General features: G+C 45.5%; 1 protein-coding gene across 3 annotated transcripts in view; it reads left to right on the top strand.

The window, feature by feature from the left end:
* LOC115203477 (UPF0606 protein KIAA1549L) overlaps positions 1-20,465 on the top strand; it is a 148,075-nt gene that overhangs the window by 108,448 nt on the left and 19,162 nt on the right. For all 3 annotated transcript variants that reach the window (XM_029768170.1, XM_029768172.1, XM_029768171.1), the window contains 3 exons: positions 267-430; positions 1,374-1,412; positions 11,379-11,578. In XM_029768170.1, coding sequence (XP_029624030.1) covers positions 267-430; positions 1,374-1,412; positions 11,379-11,578 — 403 coding nt within the window. The remainder of the gene's footprint in view (positions 1-266; positions 431-1,373; positions 1,413-11,378; positions 11,579-20,465) is intronic.

Raw genomic sequence — 20,465 nt, 5'->3', positions numbered from 1 at the left:
GTGTCTGTAGAGGTACGGCATAATGAAGGGAGAGAATGGACTACTGCTGTGATGTTGATTGATGTGTTCATCAATACCATCATTGAGGAACATTTCTCCTGCGGACACTTTTACCTCAGTAAAACATATCCACTGTTACTGTGTTCTATAATTGATGATTACATGATGACAATTCTTATACACAGCACCACAATAGGAGGGAATATGTTGTGTGTGTGTGTTGATCCGTGCTCTCACAAAGTGTTCCTGTGTGTTTCCCCTTGTAGCCGTGGTGAAGAATCCTCCAAACAATCTGTGGGTCATCGCAGCGGTACTGGCCCCTATCGCCGTGGTAACGCTCATCATCATCATCATCACCGCCGTGCTCTGCCGGAAGAACAAGAGCGACTTCAAAGCCGACGCCATGGGCAACCTCAACCCCCGTGTCAAGGTGGGCAGAGACACACACACACACCAGGTATAGGTAAATCCAGATGAAAACTGGAGACACACACACACACACACACACCAGGTATCGGTAAATCCAGATGAAAACTGGAGACACACACACACACACACCAGGTATAGGTAAATCCAGATGAAAACTGGAGACACACACACACACCAGGTATAGGTAAATCCAGATGAAAACTGGAGACACACACACACACACACCAGGTATAGGTAAATCCAGATGAAAACTGGAGACACACACACACACCAGGTATAGGTAAATCCAGATGAAAACTGGAGACACACACACACACACACCAGGTATAGGTAAATCCAGATGAAAACTGGAGACACACACACACACCAGGTATAGGTAAATCCAGATGAAAACTGGAGACACACACACACCAGGTATAGGTAAATCCAGATGAAAACTGGAGACACACACACACACACACCAGGTATAGGTAAATCCAGATGAAAACTGGAGACACACACACACCAGGTATAGGTAAATCCAGATGAAAACTGGAGACACACACACACCAGGTATAGGTAAATCCAGATGAAAACTGGAGACACACACACACCAGGTATAGGTAAATCCAGATGAAAACTGGAGACACACACACACCAGGTATAGGTAAATCCAGATGAAAACTGGAGACACACTGCAAAAAAATGTATTGTATTGAGTTGATTTCCCTTACCCCAAAAAAATCAAGCTTTTTTTTAGGTTGAAATCAGCAGAATGATCTTCCAGTGCAGTGAGATTATTCATCTTGGTAAGATGTCAGGTAAATCCATTGTTTGGGTAAACCTAGCAGATCATTACCTATTTCTGCAGTGCATGTTTTCAGCCTACAGTCAAACTGAAGAGAGACGGGAGGAGGAAATGGATGAAGACATGTCTCTTTGACACGGTTTGTCTTGTTTTTCAGACGTCATATCGGAGGGATGTTACAGGATATTACCACCAGGTATCTACCTTGTTTCTCTCTGGTGTCTGTCCTTGTTTCTCTCTGGTGTCTGTCCTTGTTTCTCTCTGGTGTCTGTCCTTGTTTCTCTCTGGTGTCTGTCCTTGTTTCTCTCTGGTGTCTGTCCTTGTTTCTCTCTGGTGTCTGTCCTTGTTGTGAGCTGTGTGTGTCACAGGTTGGTGGCACCTTCATTGGGGAGGACGGGCTCATGGTAATGACTGGAGAGAAATAAGTAGAATGGTATCAATTACATTAAACACATGGTTTGATGCCATTCCATTTGCTCCGTTTCAGCCATTATAATGAGCCGTCCTCCACTGGTGTATGTCTACTAGAGGAGTGCAGGGTAATGGGGTGTTTGACTGGCATATGAAATAGGGATACGGATATGCTGCAGTTGAAATAAAGTTTGAATAGTCACTATTACATTTGATGGGTGTGTTTGTTTAGGCGATTGTGTGTATGTATTAGGGTTGGGTGGTATCCAGATATTCATATCTTTATACCATTCTTCTCATAGGAAGAAACCTAGAGAGGAACCAGGCTATGAGGGGTGGCCAGTCCTCTTCTGGCTGTGCCGGGTGGAGATTATAACAATATACAAATTGCTAAGACAGGCAATCCAGCACATAAATTTATACATACATAGGTAGGAGCTGCCGAATGTTAAGCGAATGTGAACGAGAGACATTGCGCAAATTAACAAAGTTTTGACACATGCTTGTGTAACAGTGTAGGTTCCGTCCCTCTCTTCGCCCCAACCTGGGCTCGAACCAGGGACCCTTGCACACATCAACAACTGACACCCACAAAGCATCGTTACCCATCTCGCCACAAAAGCCACGGCCCTTGCAACGCAAGGGGAACAACCACTTCAGGTCTCAGAGCGAGTGACGTCACCGATTGAAACGCTATTAGCGCGCACCACCGTTAACTAACTAGCCATTTCACATCGGTTACACTCACCCCCCTTTTGACCTCCTCCTTTTCCGCAGCAACCAATGATCCGGGTCACGGCACCAATGTAACAGTGTAGGTTCCGTCCCTCTCTTCGCCCCAACCTGGGCTCGAACCAGGGACCCTTGCACACATCAACAACTGACACCGCGGAAGCATCGTTACCCATCGCGCCACAAAAGCCGCGGCCCTTGCAACGCAAGGGGAACAACCACTTCAGGTCTCAGAGCGAGTGACGTCACCGATTGAAACGCTATTAGCGCGCACCACCGCTAACTAACTAGTCATTTCACATCGGTTACACTTGTCTGAAGGAAGAACAGTACTGGCTCTGGAGCAGCATGTGTACACACTGTGTCTGTGTGGAGTCTGGAGTTGCTAGGGCAACGGGCCTGCCTGGTAAGCTTGGAGTAGAGGGTGAAGGAGCAGATAGTCCGAGAACAGAGAGGAGAAAAAAACGCAAGGAAATCAAGATAGGGCTTTGACTTCTCAAACACGGCAGAAATCTAACACAATATGATGCCCCCTCACCTTATTAATTCAGCCACTTACTTAGATAACTAGCAAGTTAAATTTAGGGGTCTCGTTAACTGAGAATTTTGTGTTTTTCACGCAGGAAAAAATATAAAATGCATAAGAAATATCTTGCTGTGCTTTATAAACACAGATGTAAAATGCTTCTTATTATAATTTCTGGTTGACAGGCATTCTATCAGCAGACAGCGCTCTGAAAAAGGCCTTGCTTTTTAATTGTAAGCTTATTTACTTCTGTGACTTCCAGCGAAATAGCGTTGCGTGACTGCCAGCCAAATTCTTTTGTCATCTGATGAAAATGAATATATTTTCTGCCGAATGTGTTACACCTATGTATTTTCTGTGAAGGAACACTGTAGTTGCACGTCCCTGATCACTCTATTGAAGCAAAAAACACTGTTGACTTTCAATATAAAACGCAACCCCTGGCAATACACAGCTGGACTCACCTGCTCCTGCTTTCTCCCATTGTGATATTTACAAACAAACACGTGACTGGCCCAGCTGTTCTGGGGAACCACAGTAAGCTTTATAATTAAGCAATAAGGCACGAGGGGGTGTGGTATATGGCCAATATACTACGGCTAAGGGCTGTGCCTGGACACAGCCCATAGCCGTGGGTTATTGGCCATATACAACAAAACCCTGAGATGCCTTATTGCTATTATAAACTGATTACCAACGTAATTAGAGCAGTAAAAATACATGTTTTGTCATACCCGTGGTATACGGTCTGATATACTATGGCTATCAGCCAATCAGCATTCAGGGCTCGAACCACCCACTTTATAATGTAAAATAATGTGACAGGTGAAATGAACGCGATCTGCTTTATATCCTATCATACTGCAGGTATTTACTTAAAAAGTAGCTACAAATATAAAAATGGATTGAAACACTTATTAACGGTATTGAAAAACCATCCCGTGGCTATTTCCAAATACCCTGGTATACGGTATATACGGTATACCGCCCAAGCCTAGTGTGTAGGCTACTGTGAGTGAGGGAGACGAGAGACCGCAACCAACCTAGCCGACTCACTCTGTAGTAGACTAAAAGCTGTGTGTATGCATGTGAATGCGTGTGCGTGCATGCGTGTACATGCGCGTGCGTGCGAGTGTATGCGTGTGTGTACTCTGAAACGAGCTCTTGGTGCATATTGCTGGAACAAGGTCAGATGTTCTCATCTTAATTGGGTAAAAATAGTCTAGCCGAGACACTAATGATTCTCCTGGGTCAGTACACAGTATAAATACACACAGATCCTACCTATACCATTACACCTGACTCCCTTCTATATATCTAATAATGTATGTAGTTTCATTGTTAACCTTCTAGACCTCGTTTGTCTTTGTTAAGAAGCAGTCACACACGTGCAAACACACTCACACACCCCTGTTCTGACCTAGTTTACCTCTGTATGCGTTGTCATTCGCTATTGTTTGTATCAGTTTGTTTGGCATTATAGATCAGTTAGTTCACCATTACAGTAATACAATAACCAATCACCAATGTTCATTTTCTATGCAAAGACATGGTCCATATTTTGCAGTATAGCAGTATCCCAAGAGGGAGCTTTTGCCTGAACTTTAATATGGAATAACAAGCAGGATCAAATCACACTGTATTTGTCACATGCTTGGTAAACAACAGGTGTAGACTAACAGTGAAATGCTTACTGATGGCCCCTTCCCAACAATGCAGATAGAAACAGTATTATAATAATAGAAAAATAATAATAATATGAGGAATAAATCCACAATGACTAATAATAACTTGGCTGTATACACGGGCTACCAGTACCAACTAGATGTGCAGGGGTACAAGGTAATAACTTGGCTGTATACACGGGGTACCAGTACCAACTAGATGTGCAGGGGTACAAGGTAATAACTTGGCTGTATACACGGGGTACCAGTACCAACTAGATGTGCAGGGGTACAAGGTAATAACTTGGCTGTATACACGGGGTACCAGTACCAACTAGATGTGCAGGGGTACAAGGTAATAACTTGGCTGTATACACGGGGTACCAGTACCAACTAGATGTGCAGGGGTACAAGGTAATAACTTGGCTGTATACACGGGGGTACCAGTACCAACTAGATGTGCAGGGGTACAAGGTAATAACTTGGCTGTATACACGGGGTACCAGTACCAACTAGATGTGCAGGGGTACAAAGTAATAACTTGGCTGTATACACGGGGTACCAATACCAACTAGATGTGCAGGGGTACAAGGTAATAACTTGGCTGTATACACGGGGTACCAATACCAACTAGATGTGCAGGGGTACAAGGTAATAACTTGGCTATATACACGGGGTACCAGTACCAACTAGATGTGCAGGGGTACAAGGTAATAACTTGGCTGTATACACGGGGTACCAATACCAACTAGATGTGCAGGGGTACAAGGTAATAACTTGGCTGTATACACGGGGTACCAATACCAACTAGATGTGCAGGGGTACAAGGTAATAACTTGGCTATATACACGGGGTACCAGTACCAACTAGATGTGCAGGGGTACAAGGTAATAACTTGGCTATATACACGGGGTACCAGTACCAACTAGATGTGCAGGGGTACAAGGTAATTGAGGTAGATATGTACATATAGATAGGAATAAAGTGACTAGGCAACAGGATAGATAAGACAGTAGCAGCAACGTATGTGATGACGTTTACATTTTAGTCATTTAGCTCTTATCTAGATGAGTTAAACGAGTTAGTGCAAAAAAGGTAATTGCAGATAGTCCGGGTAGTTATTGGTTGACTATTTAACTAACTATTTAACAGTCTTATGGCTTGGGGGTAGAAGCTGTTCAGGGTCCTTTTGGTTCCAGATTTGGTGCATTGGTACTGCTTGCCGTGCTGCAGCAGAGAGAACAGTCTATGACTTGGGTGTCTGGAGTCTTTGACAATTTTTAGGGCCTTTCTCTGACACCGCCTGGTATAGAGGTCCTGGATGTACTCGGCCGTACGCACTACCCTCTGTAGTGCCTTGTGGTCGGATACCAAGCAGTTTCCATACCAAGCGGTGATGCAGCCAGTCAAGATTCTCTCAATGGTTCAGCTGTAGAACTTTTTGAGGATCTGAGGACCCATGCCAAATCTTTTCAGCCTCATGAGAGGCATTGTCGTGCACTCTTCACGATTGTGTTGGTGTGTGTGGACCATGATAATTCCTTTGTGATGTGGACACCAAAGAACTTGAAGCTCTCGACCTGCTCCACTACAGCCCCATCAATGTGGATGGGGGTGTGCTCAGACCGCCGTTTCCTGTAGTCCAGATCAGCTCCTTTGTCTTGATGACGTTATGGGAGAGGTTGTTGTTGTTGTCTCTGACCTCCTCCCTATAGGCTGTCTCATCGTTGTCGGTGGTATCCGATTATGGTATTGGAGTCATGCTTGACCACAAAGTTGTGGGTGAACAGGGAGTACAGGAGGGGACTAAGCACGCACCTCTGAGTGGCCCCCATGTTGAGGGTCCGCGTGGTGGATGGGTTGTTGCCTACCCTGTTTAATCCCAGGGTCCTTAGCTTAGTGATGAGCTTGGAATCAATGAACATCATTCTCATGTACAGTAGGTTCTCCTTTTATCCAGGTGGGAAAGGGCAGTGTGGATTGCAATAGAGGTTGCGTCATCTGTGGATATGTGGCGGTATGTGAATTGGAGTGGATCCAGGCTGTCTGGGATGAAGGTGTTGATGTGAGCCATGACAAGCCATTCAAAGCATTTCATGGCTACAGATGTGACTGCTACGGGCCGATAGTCATTTCGTCAGATTACCTGGGCGTTCTTGGGCACAGGGACTACGGTGTTTTTAAAAAATGTATTTACATTTTAATTTAACTAGGCAAGTCAGTTAAGAACAAATTCTTATTTACAATGATGGCCTACACCGGCCAAAACCGAACAACGCTGGGTCAAATGTGCGCCACCCTATGGGACTCCCAATCATGGCCAGTTGTGATACAGCCTGGATTCAAACCAGGATGTCTGTAGTGACGCCTCAAGCACTGAGATGCAGTGCCGTTAGACCGCTGCGCCACTCGGGAGGCCTTGAAACATGTAGGATTACAGACTGGGTCAGGGAGAGGTTGAAAATGTCAGTGAAGACACTTGCCAGCTGGTCAGCGCATGGCTCTGAGTACATGTCCTGGTAATCCATCTGGCTCTACGGCCTTGTGAATGTTGACCTGTTTAAGGGTCTTACTACATCGGCTCTGGAGAGCGTGATCACACTGTCGTCCGGAACAGTTGGTGCTCTCATGCATGGTTCAGTGTTGCTAGCCTCGAAGCCAGCATAGAAGGTATTTAGCTCGTCAGGTAGGATCGCATCACTGGACAGCTCCGTCTGGGTTTCCCTTTGTAATCCGTGCTAGTTTGCAAGCCCTTCCACATTTGGCGAGCGACAGAGCCGGTGTAGTAGGATTCGATCTTAGTCCTGTATTGACACTTTGCCTGTTTGATGGTTCGTCGGAGGGCTTAGCGGGATTTCTTATAAGCATCCAGATTAGTGTCCCGCTCCTTTAAAGCGGCAGCTCTAACCTTTAGCTCAGTGCAGATATTTCCTGTAATCCATGGCTTCTGATTGGAATGTAGGGACAATGTCGTCTATGCCCTTATTAATGAAGCAGGTGACTGATGTGGTTAGCTCCTCAATGCCATCGGATGAATCCCGGAACATATTCCAGTCTATGCAAGTGAAACAGTCCTGTAGTTTAGCATGTGTGTGTGTTAGTGCAGTAGCCTATCCACCATCAGTGGATCAATGATAGAAACTCTATTATGTTTACCAAAGGGATATCCCTCTGCCTGTTTGTTTCTGTCTATCTTTGCACCATCAGCCAGTCTGTACAGTATATTGAGGTGGATGTTATTGAGGCAGAAACTGTGAAATGTGCTGGGGACCCTGAGGAGTGAACCTATGGGGCTAAAGCTGGTTCTTGCTGTGTTGGAGCAGTCCAGTTGTCAATATGAGGGATGGACAAATACCTTGGGAATTTGCATTCTATCACACTTTTTTTTAAATGTACATCACTTGGGGAAAAACTAATTGAATAGTGATACTGTGAATATCACCTCAGTGATACTGTCATGCTGTGTGATTGCAGATGTAGCACTTTCCCTCTATATCCCTCTGAGAGCCACTCCTCTGACAGCCCTGCAGCCAGCACTTTCCCTCTATATCACTCTGAGAACCACTCCTCTGACAGCCCTGCAGCCAGCACTTCCCCTCTATATCCCTCTGAGGACCACCCCTCTGACAGCCCTGCAGCCAGCACTTCCCCTCTATATCCCTCTGAGAACCACCCCTCTGACAGCCCTGCAGCCAGCACTTTCCCTCTATATCCCTCTGAGAGCCACTCCTCTGACAGCCCTGCAGCCAGCACTTTCCCTCTATATCCCTCTGAGAACCACCCCTCTGACAGCCCTGCAGCCAGCACTTTCCCTCTATATCCCTCTGAGAACCACTCCTCTGACAGTCCATGCAGCCAGCACTTTTAGTCTGCGTGAAAACTTGTGTGTGTGTGTGTGTGTGTGTGTGTGTGTGTGTGTGTGTGTGTGTGTGTGTGTTTAAGACTTTTATATAAACCCCACTGTGTCTCTCTCCTCTTCTGGCTGGAGTCTGACTACATTAGAATATTTTTGAGAAGTCTTTGAATCTCATCATTTTATTGCCCACTGTGATTCATTTATTAGACATTAGAAGGAGAGAAAGTGAGATCAAAGATGTCTTCAGAAAACTATGTTTATGGAGTTCAAGACACAGGATAGATGTCCCATTAATACATGAATTACCGTTCTGAAAAGTCATTTAGGCATTTCGGTTTTATATCTGAATGTGTGTGTCTGTCTGACTGCCTGTATGTCTCTTTAAATGTGTGTATCAATCAATCAAATGTATTTATAAAGCCCTTCTTACATCAGCTGATGTCACAAAGTGCTGTACAGAAACCCAGCCTAAAACCCCAAACAGCAAGCAATGCAGGTGTAGAAGCACAGTGGCTAGGAAAAACTCCCTAGAAAGGTCAGAACCTAGGAAGAAACCTAGAGAGGAACCAGGCTGTGAGGGGTGGCCAGTCCTCTTCTGGCTGTGCCGGGTGGAGATTATAACAGAACATGGCCAAGATGTTAAAATGTTCATAGATGACCAGCAGGGTCAAATAATAATAATAATAATAATCACAGTGGTTGTCGAGGGTGCAACAAGTCAGCACCTCAGGAGTAAATGTCAGTTGGCTTTTCATAGCCGATCATTGAGAGTATCTCTACCGCTCCTGCTGTCTCTAGAGAGTTGAAAACAGCAGGTCTGGGACAGGTAGCACGTCCGGTGAACAGGTCAGGGTTCCATAGCCGTATGCAGAACAGTTGAAACTGGAGCAGCAGCATGGCCAGGTGGACTGGGGACAGCAAGGAGTCATCAGGCCAGGTAGTCCTGAGGCATGGTCCTAGGGCTCAGGTCCTCTGAGAGAGAGAAAGAGAGAATTAGAGAGAGCATAATTAAATTCACACAGGACACCAGATAAGATAGGAGAAATACTCCAGATATAGCAGACTGACCCTAACCCCCCGACACATGAACTATTGCAGCATAAATACTGGAGGCTGAGACAGGAGGGGTTGGGAGACACTGTGGCCCCGTCTGATGATACCATCGGGCAGGGTCAAACAGGCAGGATATAACCCCACCCACTTTGCCAAAGCACAGCCCCCACACTAATAGAGGGATGCCTTCAATCACCAACTTACCATCCTGAGTAAAGGCTGAGTATAGCCCAAACCCAAGGGGGGGGGCGCCAACCCAGACAGGAAGATCACGTCAGTGACTCAGCCCACTCAAGTGACGCACCCCTCCTAGGGACGGCATGGAAGAGCACCAGTAAGCCAGTGACTCAGCCCCTGTAATAGGGTTTGAGGCAGAGAATCCCAGTGGAGAGAGGGGAACCGGGCCAGGCAGAGACAGCAAGGGCAGTTCGTTGCTCCAGTGCCTTTCCGTTCACCTTCACACTCCTGGGCCAGACTACACTCAATCATAGGACCTACTGAAGAGATGAGTCTTCAATAAAGACTTAAAGGTCGAGACCGAGTCGGCGTCTCTCACATGTATAGGCAGACCATTCCATAAAAATGGAGCTCTATTGGAGAAAGCCCTGCCTCCAGCTGTTTGCTTAGAAATTCTAGGGACAGTAAGGAGGCCTGCGTCTTGTGACCGTAGCGTACATGTAGGTATGTACGGCAGGACCACATCGAAAAGATAGGTAGGAGCAAACCCATGTAATGCTTTGTAGGTTAGCAGTAAAACCTTGAAATCAGCCCTTGCTTTAACAGGAAGCCAGTGTAGAGAGGCTAGTACTGGAGTAACTTGATCAAATTTGTTGGTTCTAGTCAAGATTCTAGCAGCCGTGTTTAGCACTAACTGAAGTTTATTTAGTGCTTTATCCGGGTATCTGGAAAGTAGAGCATTGCAGTAGTCTAACCTAGAAATGACAAAACCATGGATTACATTTTCTGCATCATTTTTGGACAGAAAGTTTCAGATTTTTGCAACGTTACATAGATGGAAAAAAGCTGTCTTTGAAACAGTCTTGATATGTTCGTCAAAAGAGAGATCAGGGTGCAGAGTAACGCCGAGGTCCTTCACAGTTTTATTTTAGACCACAGTACAACCATCAAGATTAATTGTCAGATTGAACAGAAGATCTCTCTTGATTCTTGGGACCTAGAACTAGCATCTCTGTTTTGTTCAAGTTTAAAAGTAGATAATTTGCCGCCATCCACTTCCTTATGTCTGAAACACAGGCTTCCAGGGAGGGCAATTTTGGGGCTTCACCATGTTTCATCGAAATGTACAGCTGTGTGTCATCTGCAGCAGTGGAAGTTAACATTATGTTTCCGAATGACATCACCTAGAGGTAAAATATATAGTGAAAACAATAGTGGTCATAAAATGGAGCCTTGAGGAACACTGAAATTTACAGTTGATTTGAGGACAAACCATTCACAGAGACAAACTGATATCTTTCCGACAGATAAGATCTAAACCAGGCCAGAACTTGTCCGTGTAGACCAATTTGGGTTTCCAATCTCTCCAAAAGAATGTGTTGATCGATGGTATCAAAAGCAGCACTAAGGTCTAGGAGCACGAGGACAGATGCAGAGCCTCGGTCTGACGCCATTGAAAGGTCATTTACCACCTTCACAAGTGCAGTATGTCTCTTTAAATGTGTGTATGTCTCTTTACATGTGCGTTTGTCTCTGTCTGTGTATACATAATATGCTGACCCTGTGTGTGTGTTTGTGTGTGTGTGTGTGTGCGCGCGCGCGCGCTTGTGTGTGTGTGTGCGTGCGCGCGTACGTGCGTGCATGTACAAGTGTGTGCCATTAGATGGCCATTGAGCCCGAGAGCTTGCATCCATCACTCACCTGTTTCCACTCATCTCTCTCCCCCCTTCGTCCTCCCTACAGCCTGTCCAGGGGTTTGACTATGCCAAGCAGCACCTGGGCCGGGTGCAGGGTGGGGAGGGAGAGACCCTCCCCGTGACCCAGGACACCCTGGTGCTGCCCCTGCCCATCCGGGAAGCCCCCCTCTCCCTCTCCCTGGAGAAGGCCCTGCACCAGGACGGCACCGCCAACAAGAAGACCCTCAACTCGGACATACGCAAGAGGTACGAAATTCACATACACACCTCACATGGCCATACAGAGGGTGTCATAGGAATATATCTACAGTTTAAACTACATGTTTTGTGTTGAGCCAATCAGATGTGATGTTATTGAGCTGGATAAGCCAATTGTGCTCCTGCAGAGGAGAGAGGATGTGGCTGGCTAGAAGCTGAGCTCCATTCACGTCAGACTATTGTTATTCAGTTAAATATAGAGAGGGGAGATATTTCAGGAATACATTTACTCTAGTATTCTTGTCTTGAAGAGCTTTCCTGAGATCAGTTGACCTCAGATTATTATCAGTTGAATCACAGCAATTTATTCAGGAATGGTATTTTTACCTCTGCTTTTGTCTACGTTAAAGGAATTTCCCTGATATCTTTCCATAAGACTATTATGAGTGAATTGGCCCTGTGGGTAAAATCCTTAATGCTGTTCTGGATGAGACAATGATGTTACCACGGCGTTATCTCCTTACCTCATTTTAGTTTACTGTATGTCCTACTTTGATGTTGGCAAGATCTTCATAAAACCCTCACCATCCTAATGCGCTACACAGATGCCTAAAGTCTTCTTCCCATGTTTTCTGTTATTGTACTGTGGATGTTGACAGGCATCTCTAGTTAAAGGGATAGTCGAGGGTAGCCAGGTGGAATTCAAGGGCAGTTTGGAGGCTTTTAAATGACAAATTACAACGTGCTGACTTTAAGAGGCAGGGTTATAAGAGTTGTGGTGAAGCTCAGCTGTGGTCTGCCATGTATGATGTGATAGAATAGAATAGATTAGAACTGAATAGAATGGAATGGAATAGAATAGATTAGAACTGAATGGAATGGACTGGAATAGATTAGAGCTGAATGGAATAGAATAGAATAGATTAGATTAGAACTGTATGGAATGGACTGGAATAGATTAGAGCTGAATGGAATGGACTGGAATAGATTAGAACTGAATGGAATAGAATAGATTAGATTAGAACTGAATGGAATGGAATGGAATGGAATAGAATAGAACTGAATAGAATGGAATAGAATAGATTAGAACTGAATAGAATGGAATGGAATAGATTAGAGCTGAATGGAATAGAATAGAATAGAATAGATTAGAACTGAATGGAATGGACTGGAATAGATTAGAGCTGAATGGAATAGAATAGAATAGATTAGATTAGAACTGTATGGAATGGAATGGAATAGATTAGAACTGAATAGAATTGAATAGATTACAACTGAATAGAATGGAATGGAATAGAATAGATTAGAACTGAATGGAATGGACTGGAATAGATTACAACTGAATGGAATAGAATAGATTAGATTAGAACTGAATGGAATGGAATGGAATAGAATAGATTAGAACTGAATAGAATGGAATAGAATAGATTAGAACTGAATAGAATGGAATAGAATAGAATAGATTAGAACTGAATAGAATAGAATAGATTAGAACTGAATGGAATGGAATAGATTAGAACTGAATGGAATAGATTAGAATTTAATGGAATAGAATAGATCAGAACTGAATAGAATGGAATGGAATAGAATAGATTAGAACTGAATGGAATGGATTATAACTTAATAGAATAGATCAGAACTGAATAGAATGGAATGAAATATAATATATTATAATTGAATAGAATGGAATAGATTAGAACTGAATGGAATGGAATAGACTAGAACGGAATAGATTATAACTTAATAGAATAGATCAGAACTGAATAGAATGGAATGGAATAGAATATATTAGAACTGAATGGAATAGAATAGAATAGAACACTCCTGTTCTCTGACATCATCATACTCCACCCACATGCTGAGTAATAGTGAATCATTAGAGGGGTGTTTCTGTATGGGCAGGTGGAATCAACCAATCACCACATCTGACAGGGACAGGGGGGCCCTTAGGCAAATGCTAAATCATGCTAAATTGTTCTACGAGGGAGCAGAAAAGGACTTCATTTTTCACAATGCTGCAGGAGGACAAGGATGGAATGAGGATTGGTTCTGGTGAAGTTTAGAATATGAAACAGATAAAGGGATTGTTTTTGGAGCATCTTGTGACCCTGAACTCAAGGTTCTGATCCTTCTCACCGTCAACAAAGTGATTCCTGTTATCTTTGGCTTCTCATTCATGGTTGGGCTGGTGTGTTGTTGTGACTACCACTGGAACTGTTTTTAGAGAGGCTTTAGCTGATTCAAGACAAACAGCAGCTTGGTGTCATCATCACAGCCTTATCCACTTTGGTGACATCATCACAGCATAGATGATTATATGTTGTAACAGGCCCACAATGTGGTTATTTAAGTCCGATTTGGATATATTTGGCTGTTTTTGCTGCATAAGATGTAGAAGTTGTTTATTTTCAGTTTTAAAAGAATGCAAAACACTAACTCCTGTTCGTATAAGCTGGTTAATCGGTGGTGGTTGTCAAAGTCATTTTTAACTGTAATTGATTGGTTGATTGGTGAAGATGACATGAACATGTGTTGGGGTTGACATCCATAGAAGCATTATACTCTGATTTTTACTTCAACATAATGTGAGATATTGGATCTTTCCCCCACAACCCTTTCCCCATGCGTTTCAATGGGAATTCCATTGTTTTGGTTGAGTTCGATTGACCTCTTTACCGCATGAAAGATGTGCCTCCCGAGTGGTGCACTGGTCTAAGGCTCTGCATCGCAGTGCTAGCTGTGCCACTAGAGATTCTGGGTTTGAGTCCAGGCTCTGTCGAAGCCGGCCGCGACCGGGAGACCCATGGGACGGCGCACAATTAGCCCAGCGTCGTCCGGGTTAGGGGAGGGTTTGGCCCGCAGGGATGTCCTCGTCCCATCACGCACTAGCGACTCCTGTGGCGGGCCGGGCGCAGTGCACGCTGACAATGTCGCCAGGTATACGCTGTTTCCTGCGACACATTGGTGCGGCTGGCTTCCAGGTTAGGTGAGCATTGTGGCAAGAAGCAGTACGGCTTGGCTGGGTTGTTGCGGAGGATGCACTGCTCTCGACATTCGCCTCTCCCGAGTCTGTACGGGAGTTGCAGCCATGAGACAAGACTGTAACTACCAATTGGATACCACGAAATTGGGGATAATTAAAAAAATATATATATCATGAAAGATTTGACGAATATCGTATCTTGTTAGATCAGATTTGTTGAAAGGGCGCCAGTCTGGTCAATACAACACTGTTCAATCGACCCCTTAACCGCATCTATTATCCACTTTGGTGACATCATCACAGCCTTATCCACTGGTGACATCATCACAGCCTTATCCACTGGTGACATCATCATAGCCTTATCCACTGGTGACATCATCACAGCCTTATCCACTTGGTGACATCATCACAGCCTTATCCACTTGGTGACATCATCATAGCCTTATCCACTGGTGACATCATCACAGCCTTATCCACTGGTGACATCATCATAGCCTTATCCACTGGTGACATCATCACAGCCTTATCCACTTGGTGACATCATCATAGCCTTATCCACTGGTGACATCATCACAGCCTTATCCACTTGGTGACATCATCATAGCCTTATCCACTGGTGACATCATCACAGCCTTATCCACTTGGTGACATCATCACAGCCTTTTCCACTCCTGACTTGCATTCCCCAGCACATTCATAGCACACTGTCTGTGCAAAACTATTGTCTCACTGCTGATTCATACACATAGGCAATATACTGAGAGACTGAATAAGGAAGACTGAAGAGATACTTGAGTAGAGTGTTTGCGGCACAGGCTTCCCCAGATGATCTTGAGCTACTTGTATGTTATTGAGTAAAATAATAACAGGTGGTGTTCATTATATTTCTGGATATATTCAGTCTGCAATTTGCATGGACCAATGGAGTACAACACATCACTTTCCCAAAACAGCACAAATAAAAAGCACCCAATGGTAGAATACTGAGAGAGAGCCCTCCCCTACCAGTCAAATCTATCAACATGCAAATTCAAGTTAGAACCCCCCCACACTACCACCACCACCACCCCCACACTACCACCATCACCACCACCACCCCCACACTACCATCACCACCACCACCCCCCCACACCATCACTACCACCACCACCCCCACACCATCACCACCACCACCCCCCCACACCATCACTACCACCACCACACCATCACTACCACCACCGCCCCACACACCATCACTACCACCACCACCCCCCACACCATCACTACCACCACCACCCCCCACACCATCACTACCACCACCACCCCCCACACCATCACTACCACCACCACCACCCCCCACACCATCACTACCACCACCGCCCCCCCACACCATCACTACCACCCCCACACCATCACTACCACCACCGCCCCCCACACCATCACTACCACCACCACCCCCACACCATCACTACCACCACCACCCCCCCACACCATTACTACCACCACCACCCCCACACCATCACTACCACCACCGCCCCCCACACCATCACTACCACCACCACCCCCCACACCATCACTACCACCATCCTCCCCCACACCATCACTACCACCACCGCCCGCCACACCATCACTACCACCACCCCCACATCATCACTACCACTACCACTACCACCACCCCCCACACCATCACTACCACCACCGCCCCCCACACCATCACTACCACCACCCCCCCACACCATCACTACCACCACCGCCCCCACACCATCACTACCACCCCCCCCACATCATCACCACCACCCCCCACACCATCACCATCACCACCACCACCCCCACACCACCACCACCATCCCCCACACCATCACCACCACCCCCACACCACACCACCACCACCATCCCCCACACCATCACCACCACCACTACCACCACTACCACCCCCCACACCACTACCACCACTACCACCCCCCACACCACCACCACCATCACCACCACCCCCACACCATCACCACCACCACCACCCCCCACACATCACCACCACCCCCCACACCATCACCACCACCACCCCCCACACCATCACCACCACCCCCACACCATCACCATCACCACCACCACCACCACCCCCACACCATCACTACCACCCCCCCACATCATCACCACCACCCCCCACACCATCACCACCACCACCACCCCCACACCACCACCACCATCCCCCACACCATCACCACCACCCCCACACCACACCACCACCACCATCCCCCACACCATCACCACCACCCCCCACACCACCACTACCACCACTACCACCCCCCACACCACCACCACCACTACCACCCCCACACCATTACCACCACCACCACCCCCCACACATCACCACCACCCCCCACACCCATCACCACCACCACCCCCCCACACCATCACCACCACCCCCACACCATCACCACCACCACCACCCCCACACCATCACCACTACCACCACCACCACCACCACCACTCCCCACAGCATCACCACTACCACCACCCCCTACACCATCACCACCACCCCCACACCATCACTACCACCACCACACCATCACCATCACCACCACCACCACCCCCACACCATCACCACTACCACCACCACCACCACCACCACTCCCCACAGCATCACCACTACCACCACCCCCTACACCATCACCACCACCCCCACACCATCACTACCACCACCACCACCCCCCACTCCATCACCACCACTACCACCACCCCCCACACCACCATCCCCCACACCCTCACCACCACCACCACCCACTCCATCACCACCACCCCCCACTCCATCACCACCACTACCACCACCCCCCACACCACCATCCCCCACACCCTCACCACCACCACCACCCCCCACACCATCACCACCACATTGTACTTTATAATGGCCTACCACCTCTTTTCTCTTTTCTAAAGTCTTGTAATCAAATGCCAGTTGGTGTGGGCAGGTAGCCTAGTAGTTAAGAGCATTCTGCCAGTAACCAAAAGGTTGCTGGTTCAAATCCCAGAGCCATCTAAGTGAAACATTTGCCAATGTACCCTTAAGAAAGGCACTTAACCCCAATTGCTCATGTAATTCACTCTGGATAAGAGTGTCTGTTAAATGACTAAAATGTGTTAAGTTGTGATTGTATTAAATGTGACTGTTCTGCCTTGCCACTGTAATTGAGGCAGTTGTCGACACTGTTTGTGTTCCAAGAGAAGAAGCTCTTGGAGGAATGCTAAGCTAAATTGTCTGTGTACAATTGGGGACAAACAGCCTCAACCTATTAGATACTTTATACTAAAAAGTACAAAGTGGTGGCTATTTTCTCTCTGGTTCTCTGTGAACTTCTAACAAACCCACTGAAAACATCTTGCCAACGCTCTCTAAACACTGTTTGTCCAACGGTTTACAAATACTCAACAAATTATCTGAGAATGTTTCCAAATGTTCTGTCTATGCTGCCACTACCATCAGGGCTGACACAGAAATCCAGCAAGGGCTGTCATTGTTCTGATGGCTCACTGTCTGTCTCTATTATGACTGTTACAGGACAGCACTGTCTGTCTCTATTATGACTGTTACAGGACAGCACTGTCTGTCTCGGTTATGATTATTACAGGACAGCAATGTCTGTCTCTATTGTGATTATTACAGGACAGCACTGTCTGTCGCTGTTATGATTATTACAGGACAGCAATGTCTGTCTCTATGATTATTACAGGACAGCACTGTCTGTCTCGGTTATGATTATTACAGGACAGCACTGTCTGTCTCTATTGTGATTATTACAGGACAGCACTGTCTGTCTCTGTTATGATTATTACAGGACAGCAATGTCTGTCTCTATGATTATTACAGGACAGCACTGTCTGTCTCTATTATGATTATTACAGGACAGCACTGTCTGTCTCTATTATGATTATTACAGGATAGCACTGTCTGTCTCTGTTATGATTATTACAGGACAGCAATGTCTGTCTCTATGATTATTACAGGACAGCACTGTCTGTCTCTATTATGATTATTACAGGACAGCACTGTCTGTCTCTATTATGATTATTACAGGACAGCACTATCTGTCTCTATTATGATTATTACAGGACAGCACTGTCTGTCTCTATTATGACTATTACAGGACAGCACTGTCTGTCTCTGTTATGATTATTACAGGACAGCACTGTCTGTCTCTATGACTATTACAGGACAGCACTGTCTGTCTCTATTATGATTATTACAGGACAGCACTGTCTGTCTCTATTATGATTATTACAGGACAGCACTGTCTGTCTCTATTATGATTATTACAGGACAGCACTGTCTGTCTCTATTATGATTATTACAGGACAGCACTGTCTGTCTCTGTTATGACTATTACAGGACAGCACTGTCTGTCTCTATTGTGATTATTACAGGACAGCACTGTCTGTCTCTATTATGATTATTACAGGACAGCACTGTCTGTCTCTATTATGATTATTACAGGACAGCACTGTCTGTCTCTATTATGATTATTACAGGACAGCACTGTCTGTCTCTGTTATGATTATTACAGGACAGCACTGTCTGTCTCTGTTATGACTATTACAGGACAGCACTGTCTGTCTCTATTGTGATTATTACAGGACAGCACTGTCTGTCTCTATTATGATTATTACAGGACAGCACTGTCTGTCTCTATTATGATTATTACAGGACAGCACTGTCTGTCTCTATTATGATTATTACAGGACAGCCCTGTCTGTCTCTATTATGATTATTACAGGACAGCACTGTCTGTCTCTGTTATGACTATTACAGGACAGCACTGTCTGTCTCTATTCTGATTATTACAGGACAGCACTGTCTGTCTCTATTATGATTATTACAGGTCAGCACTGTCTGTCTCTATTATGACTATTACAGGACAGCACTGTCTGTCTCTGTTATGATTATTACAGGACAGCACTGTCTGTCTCTGTTATGACTATTACAGGACAGCACTGTCTGTCTCTGTTATGACTATTACAGGACAGCACTGTCTGTCTCTATGATGATTATTACAGGACAGCACTGTCTGTCTCTGTTATGACTATTACAGGACAGCACTGTCTGTCTCTGTTATGATTATTACAGGACAGCACTGTCTGTCTCTGTTATGATTATTACAGGACAGCACTGTCTGTCTCTGTTGTGATTATTACAGGACAGCACTGTCTGTCTCTATTATGATTATTACAGGACAGCCCTGTCTGTCTCTATTATGATTATTACAGGACAGCACTGTCTGTCTCTGTTATGACTATTACAGGACAGCACTGTCTGTCTCTATTCTGATTATTACAGGACAGCACTGTCTGTCTCTGTTATGATTATTACAGGACAGCACTGTCTGTCTCTGTTATGATTATTACAGGACAGCACTGTCTGTTTCTGTTATGATTATTACAGGACAGCACTGTCTGTCTCTATTATGATTATTACAGGACAGCGCTGTCTGTCTCGGTTATGATTATTACAGGACAGCACTGTCTGTCTCTGTTATGATTATTACAGGACAGCGCTGTCTGTCTCTGTTATGATTATTACAGGACAGCACTGTCTGTCTCTGTTATGACTATTACAGGACAGCACTGTCTGTCTCTGTTATGATTATTACAGGACAGCACTGTCTGTCTCTGTTATGATTATTACAGGACAGCACTGTCTGTCTCTGTTATGATTATTACAGGACAGCACTGTCTGTCTCTATTATGACTATTACAGGCCAGCACTGGCTGTCTCTATTATGACTGTTACAGGACAGCACTGTCTGTCTCTATTATGACTGTTACAGGACAGCACTGTCTGTCTCTATTATAACTGTTACAGGACAGCACTGTCTGTCTCTGTTATGACTGTTACAGGACTGCACTGTCTGTCTCTATTATAACTGTTACAGGACTGCACTGTCTGTCTCTATTATGACTGTTACAGGACAGCACTGTCTGTCT

This window comes from Salmo trutta, chromosome 12, assembly GCF_901001165.1.
Source record: "Salmo trutta chromosome 12, fSalTru1.1, whole genome shotgun sequence".
Lineage (NCBI taxonomy): Eukaryota > Metazoa > Chordata > Actinopteri > Salmoniformes > Salmonidae > Salmo > Salmo trutta.
Note: the sequence above shows the minus strand (reverse complement) of the source record. Positions and strands in the feature narration are given on the sequence as shown.